The sequence below is a fragment of the Kryptolebias marmoratus genome, linkage group LG12 (genome assembly GCF_001649575.2).
Source record: "Kryptolebias marmoratus isolate JLee-2015 linkage group LG12, ASM164957v2, whole genome shotgun sequence".
Classification (NCBI taxonomy): domain Eukaryota; kingdom Metazoa; phylum Chordata; class Actinopteri; order Cyprinodontiformes; family Rivulidae; genus Kryptolebias; species Kryptolebias marmoratus.
In genome coordinates this window covers 20866747-20874419 of record NC_051441.1, presented here as the reverse complement: position 1 = coordinate 20874419, position 7673 = coordinate 20866747, and the positions used below count along the sequence as shown (strand labels likewise).

At 41.6% G+C, this 7673-nt stretch overlaps 2 protein-coding genes across 2 annotated transcripts in view; both read right to left on the bottom strand.

Moving 5' to 3' along the window:
- Positions 1 to 1537, bottom strand: part of hoxb4a (homeobox B4a) — a 5534-nt gene extending 3997 nt beyond the window's left edge. The window contains exon 1 of the mRNA XM_017434431.2: positions 694 to 1537. Within this exon, the coding sequence (XP_017289920.1) occupies positions 694 to 1156 (463 nt within the window). The 5' untranslated portion in view covers positions 1157 to 1537. The remainder of the gene's footprint in view (positions 1 to 693) is intronic.
- Positions 1 to 7608, bottom strand: part of hoxb3a (homeobox B3a) — a 54890-nt gene extending 47282 nt beyond the window's left edge. Inside the window, exon 1 of the mRNA XM_037978503.1 lies at positions 7106 to 7608. The gene's annotated coding sequence lies outside the window, so the exon portion shown is untranslated. The remainder of the gene's footprint in view (positions 1 to 7105) is intronic.
- Between the last annotated feature and the right edge of the window lie 65 nt (positions 7609 to 7673).

The following is a 7673-nucleotide window of genomic DNA, read 5'->3' as shown; positions in this document are numbered from 1 at the left end:
GGGGGGGTAGCATTGAACGGTAGGGTAATGATTCAACAACTTTTAAACACTGGACAACAGTGATCAAATGTTGCAGCAGGACTTCTCAGTCCTTTTTAACAAGCTGAAAATGTGGAAATCCATAAAAAAGTGCAAAAATCACGGCGACTAAACTGATTTTTTTTCTCTTTTCATTTTTAGTCGGGAGTTATTTTGACAGGCAGAAAAAAAGCCTGCAGAGCCTGTTCGAACATGACGGGGAGAAACCAGAGCAGACTGAAGCTGTTCGCTTTCACATTAGTGTTTTACGGCCGACTCTCTATAAACATGAATATTTCATCTGCCATAAAACTTTCCCTCTCTTGGAACAACGACTTGCACCGTTTATACAGGCCGACCACTTAAAATCAAATTACCAAAGCATAAAAAGCTAACTTATGGGCTCGGGCCGAGTTGTCATAAGGCGAGGAATTAGAGCAGAGCAGCTTGAGATCAGACTTCAAAAGACTCCACGGCGGAGAGGTGTAATAAAAATTTATGGAGGGTGTAATTATATTGACCCTGCAAACAGACGACTGTAAATCTCAAGCCAAGGGCTAACTCCTCTCCTCCTTCAGCGGAGCGCGCACAGGGAGCCGCGCGCTCTGACGGTGGACCCACACGGCTCACAAAGGACGGCGAGAGAGGGAGGGAAAGTTTCCATGCAGCTCTTACCGATGTTTACATGCACTTTCTTCATCCACGGGTACACCACCGGGGGATCCTTCCGCGCGCTCGCCGGAGAAGAAGCAGCGCTCTGGCCGCAGGACAGTGGAGGAGGAGGTGGAGGAGGCGGGCTCGGCGTGACCGAGTCGCAGCGGTGGCTCTGCTCCGACACGGGGGTAGGAAGGGCGACATGACCCCGGGGGGACATCACCACCGAGGCGGGCTGAGCCGCGCGCTGGCACGGCGTGTACGGCGGCTCGGCTCGGTGCTGCGGGTGGTGCTGCTGGTGCTGCTGCTGGTGCTGGTGGTGGTGGTAGAGAGAGTCAGGCTGGAAGGCGTTAGGCTCCTGCCTCTGGGAGCTATAATAGTCCGGGGAGTGACTGGGCAGATAGTCGCTCTGTGAGTACTCCTCGCAGGGGGGGAACTTCGGGTCCACATAGTTGGAGTTGATCAAATACGAGCTCATGGCCATTAATTTCACTCTTTATGCGGAATTGCACCTATGGTCGAAAAATATATAACTAAAATTTATATCCCATCCCTTTACTCTTCGGTTATTCTCTCCAGACCCTCCTACTTTTCTGTCAAGTGAACAAAGTTAAGGCTCCACGTGACTGCAGCCGGCCAATGGCGCGTCTCCTGGACGAGCCCCGGATAAGGAAATGGGATTAAACAAATCCACGGCTCTCATACGCGCATGATCATATGACCCGAGGTTTTATTTCACCCTCTGCTTGCCAGTCTGTCTCCTTTAGCCTGATGTGTCTGAGTGTCTGTCCGCCACATGTCAGCAGGCTCCAAGTAGCCAGAGAATCCCAACAAAAACAAAACTCAACATACAGTATGGATTCGCGCAACCTAAAAGTCACCTAGCTTCTCATATTACACACACACACACACACACACACACACACACACCCGCCACCACTCCTCCTCCTGATTGCCTGATTGAAAACTTCAAATAGAAAATAAAATCAGAAGAGGTAGCACAAAGAAAAGGCTCAGATGTGCTACAGAGACACCTGCATCACCCTTAATGTGCATGCCTGGGTGTGCGCAGGAGCTGTTTGCCAACTCAACCCCCACCTTTTCCTTTTTCTTTCCTTCTTTTTTTCAGCCACTCTTTTTAAATCGCTAATACCGGGGAGTGGGAGAGTGGCCATCCAGCAGCGGTGTCAGAGATTAATCTGGCTTGTTTAGGATCGATAAAAAATTCATCAAGTAATTCAGGTTGCCCGGCCTCCTGAATCACCAACAAACCTTTGCAACCTTTGCGATTCCCCTCCATAAGCATACAGCTCCAACATACACCACCCCTGCTTTTAAATAGGCCTTACTTAATAATTCAACATCAAGACAGAGTCGCCCTTTGCCTTGCATGACAAACATACAGATTTATTTCTCTTTACTCTCTGATATTGGGCATTAACATCCATGACACACAAGCGCACACGCCCAGTTCAGAGCTGCTGGAATGAGGTGCAGTACTCTTTGGCTTCCTTCTCAAAGGGAGTTAATCCCGTGGGTCATTTTGCACAACAGGTGACCGACCTGCAAAGGTTGGTTTTCGCAGTCCGGGTGTTACAAGTTACTAAAACAACAACATACAGTCTGGGGGAATACATGGGGAACACAGGGGGAACACAGGGGGAACACAGGGGGAACACAAAGGGAACTCACAAAAGACGAAAACAAATTAAAAACATTTTTTTCATTTCCTATTAAGTTCCCAGAATAGAATAGAATAGAATAGAATAGAATAGAATAGAATAGAATAGAATAAAATAGAATAGAATAGAATAGAATAGAATAGAATAGAATAGACAATTTACAACGTTTTTATTTTGGAAAATATTGCACTGAAACCCTAATGTCAATGACTTCTCAGGACTGCGGTAGCACGACCTCTTCAATATTATTAGCATATTTTTTGTCACTGAAATTGATCAGATTATATTTCTAAATAGTAATCAATTTCTTTGTAGGCCTGCAGTCTTTTTTATGAGTGTACCTTGTTAGTATGTGTGTAAAAAGCCAACAATAAACAACAAAAACACACGACATAATAAGCAACATCATTTTTAAAAATAGAATAGAATATGTTGTCCCATCCAAGCGGAGAATATGTTGCACTTTCTGGGGCGTCATCAGCCTAAATAACAGTTTTTTCAAACAGACGCTAAAACAAAGTAATAGGAATTTATTTTTCTAACGAAAAAAAAAAAACCTATAAGAAACCAATAAAATAAAATATTAAAATATTTGTAAATATTTGCATAAAATAGTGGGCCATCGAAAATATAATACGACTTTTCTATAAAAGACAAACACTGAACAAGAAATAAACTTGTGTTCATTTGTGGGAAAATAGAGCAAACAATAAAAATGAATAAAAATCTGGTTTAAAATGAACAGATTTCATGCAGTATTACAGCCCACATTATTATCATTATTGTTATTTTACCCTTCCCTTATTCATTTAGGACAGAGGACGGAAGGATGACGACACGCAGAGATTTGAAGAATTTTGCTTAAACGAAAACAGGAAGCACGGACCTCTGGCGGCTGCAGAACCCATTGGAGCAGCACGTCCGGATCCATCGCTGCCGCTGTGTGTAAATCCACTATATACTCCCCTAGAAGCGAATTTGTGACGCTTTCAGTCATTTTCACACAAATCCGGATCTACAGGGTAGATATAGAAGACATGGGCTCTCTGACGGCGCAGCTTTGTAAAAGTCGATCGTCTTTTATTGCTTTCATAAAGCTCCTGTTTCCAGGCGTCAGTACTGTTCCCTGACCTCTGACCCCGTCAATGCTGCGGGGATCTGGGAGATGAAGTTATACTGCTGTTCCACTTCCTGTAGCTGCAGGGCGTCGATTAAAAAGCAAACGTGCAAATAAAAGAAAACACGCTTCAGAAAAACAACGGACTTGTCTTGTTTCTGTGTTGTGGGACAGAAAATGTCAGGAAACTGAAGAAAAGACGGCAGGAGACAAAGAGACCGTCTCTCACATATCAATATATATATATATATATATATATATATATATATATATATATATATATATATATATATAACAAGTTTCGTTCAAACTCAAACTTTTTTCCGGGCAACACAACTCTCTTAATTTAATTTGTAATTACTGAGAAAAAAAAGGAGTAACAAGAAAAAAAAAATCTTGGCAGCTCGAAGCGTGGACCTCTAAAAGTCCGGAGCATTTTAATGAAAGAAAAGACAAATCACTTGGCACAAAGAGACGCTGTCCCATCAAAACCTGTTCTGAACGAGCGGACTGAAAAATGGATGGAGCAGAGAAAGAAAGGATCAAATCCCCCCTTCAGCATGCCAAATGAAATGAAGTCTGTCCTGCAAGACTCTGCTGTAACTGAATTAAAAAGTGATCTGAGGGGCAGCGCGCACAGACAGGCCTGCAGAGTGTAATGGCTTTAATTCTTATAAAATACATTTTATCAGTCTTCACTTATAAAAATAAATCAAGACCAAATAAAAAATAAAAAAGTGAATTTTGATGTAATTACATTTTTTTCTAATCATGATTATGGAACTATTACTTTTATTTATTATCATGTAACATTGTAAGGTTGTGAATTTATTATTTAAATCTAAACATAATATAAACTACATACCATTTATATATGACCTCTATAGATGCCGATGGGATTGTCAATAAAATATGAATTTATGATATTTTGACCAAGGTTTACAATCTATACAGAATTAAGTTTACATTTATTTAAGGTTTTCGCTTGATCTACATATTGTTATATAGATTTATATGATTTCGTGTTAGTCTGTATTTTTTTTTTTTAGATTATATGATTTATTTAGGTCTATAAAGATCCACGCAGTCACAACAAATACAAATCTATTCTATTCTATTCGAGGTACGTGCATTATATGAGTTCCTATATAATTTGAATTTTCTTCCTATACTTTCTTTGGAATTATTATCTTCTCTCTCACTTCTCCCCCCATTGATTTTGTGACACGAACAGTTGCTTCCTGCTGCAGGCGATAAAGCTGCTCTCCGTTTCTTCGAAAACTTGTTCATACATCATGAAACCGGACAGCAGCAGAAGAGAGGGACAATTTTTATGAAAGAGAAGATTTTGCTGCACTTATCTGTTCAAAATCTTCCCATGCCTTGCTCTATTCTATTCTATTCTATTCTATTCTATTCTATGTGGTCATATTTCACCTTGACCTTTCACCTCAGGTATCGATCAAGGTGTGTTGAGTCTGACTGCAGCACTTCTCTCCTTCCTCTGTCAAGTTTGTCAGCAGCAGCCTTTCAGTCCATTCAGCCCATTGTCCCCCCCCACCACCTCGCTGCAGAGGTCAACACACCGAGCAGACACACACTAACCCTCGGTGAGATTCAGCAGGAATCCCACCGAACAACCTGTTCGTCGAGAACGGACTTTTAACCACACAGCGAGCCCCGTGGAAACACCAGGTTATTTTCTTAAACGTGATAGCATGTTGTCTGTTATTTTAATCCCTTCTCCGTCTGACCGAAAAAACAAAAAATGATATGTGCTTGGTTTAAATTTAAATCGCAAATTTACCACGACAGAGGTCTCCTGACTGAAGAACCCGGTTGCGCGGATCGAACAGTGTTTTTTTTTAAACGAAACTCTGCATCAAGAACAACTAAACCTCCGTCAACTTCCGTTCAAATAAAAAAATATACAATAAATAAATAAGTGAATAAATAAATAACTTCTTTCAGGTGGCAGATGTATTTTTATATATATAATACAACTGTCCATGATCTTGAAAGGTCAAAAACTCGCTGTGTTTGAAGTATTAAAATAATATTATTATCAAAATAAAATCCAAACTGGATGTCCTGCGTGCATCCGAAGTAAACGTACTATATATATATATAGGATTAATCAAAATATGAAGCAAGAGAACAAATATGAAAAAAGTTGCTTTAAAAGAAATTTAAAGGGACGCTGCAGCCCCTTTTGCGGAAGCCGGTTTGTTTTATTATAAAAATTAACAATTCCGATAAATCCCTAGCAGACTATAAATCAGTAAAAACTAAACACCTTTTAAATATTTGTTAACTAATATTTCATATAGATTTGTGTTTAAAAGTAAAAATAAATAAATAAATAAATAAATAACGCTACAATTTTTAAACAACTATATATTTCTTCTCTGATTGTTTGAGAGCACAATAATAAAATGAACACGTTAAAGGATGAAACTGCTCTATTCGTTGCAGCCACCGGCCTTGTCAATAATCTGAAATATTACCAAGGTGAAAAAGCTTCGGGGACAATGGGGAAGAAGAGAAACGCGCTTCTCCTCCTTTGTGCGCCTTGAAAAATAATTCGCGCGGTTATTGTCATGCAAACTAACAGAGGGAGAGGGGAGAAACAAATGATGCTGCAGCGGCCTGCATGTGCCAACCTGAAGTTGGGATATCTCCTTGTGGAGTCTGAACGTGGAATATTTATGCTAGAATACTGAGTGTATCTGGGAAAACTGGAAACCTATCAGCTGGGAGGAAACAAAGAGTCCAGAGAGAGTTTAGAGCGTCCTGCAGAATAAAACCAGCTGAGTCCAATCAGGACCAACATTCTCAATTTGACCTCTCATGTGGCCCTTCAACAAGTAACAGCAGTCCGAAAATAATAATGAATTTTTTTAACCTGTCTGATGAACACACTGAGCACGCGCAAATTTCGCACAGCGACTAATACAGGAATAATAAAGCTAGCAAGGACGTATTATTTGTTCAAATGAGATTTTGGTAAATTCATTTCCAATAAAGAATCGAAGAAAGAGGAGAAAACAAGTGAAACAGCCTTTAACAACAGGCCTGACGTACACGTGCACACACACACACACATTTGCACCCTCAGCACACATTTCCTATTTATTTATTTCTATGGGATTATTTTGGTTTATATTTGTCCAGAAGTGAAACATTAAAACACGCGTTTTGAGTTTCTTTGTCCAACATGACCCTAAACCTGCCACGGTCTGGCTTCCATCTCATCTATAGAAGAATAAATTTACCACTAAACTGTTGTTCTTGGATCCAGAACAGCTGGATCAGAATGTAACGCACCCGGAAGTCCTCGTAAGTGGTCAGGGTTAACTAGGATGATGACACAAGGAGTGAAACAGAGCTCGCGCGGAGGACAGACGGGTTTTAATTCTCCGTTCGTGACGCGCATAAAACCCCCAAACCAGGAGGGGGAAGGAGGGGGTTCCACAGCAACTCACACGTGATTACCCCCACCATCACCACCACCTCCCTTTCCTCTCCCTCAAAGCACCTGACACAAACACACACACACACTCACCGAAATGCAAATGAGGCAGCTTATTCTTCCACACAAATTTGTATTTTTGCTCACTTCTCTATAACTCACGGATTTGGTTCCATGGACTCCCTTCCTGATGTTCCCAGTCTCATCGTTTCATTTTCTTTGTACCTCCAGCAGAACCGGCGGCGGTGTTTGACCCTTTTTTCCCCCTCTTCCGTAACAAGAAATCTCCAGAAATGTCTCCCTCTCTGCCATCTTTCTGATCCACAGGTTTTTTTCCGGGATTCTTCGTGTTTAGCCAAAAAAAAAAAAAAAAATCTCTGAGCTTTCCACTCACGCGCACGCAGCTCTCTCTCTCTGTGTGTAAATCGAAATCATTACTGTACCGGATTTACTCTAAACGCGAACAGATCCAGACGGTTGACCGCGGAGGATCCCGCGCGTCACAGCGGAGCTTCCTCGGTGCGCAAAGACCCCGAACGGAGCAGAACCGGTCCGTGTCCTGCTGTTTTTCAGTGTCACAGGGAGCGGTTCGGGGGCTGAGGGAGACCGAACACGGGGCTTGCTGTGGAGAGACTGTGGGCTCTTTAAGGCATTAAGTGCGTGCGCGGACTCAAGTTTTCAAATTAATCTGCCACTTTGGCACACTCTTTGTTTAACGGACGAGGCGTGT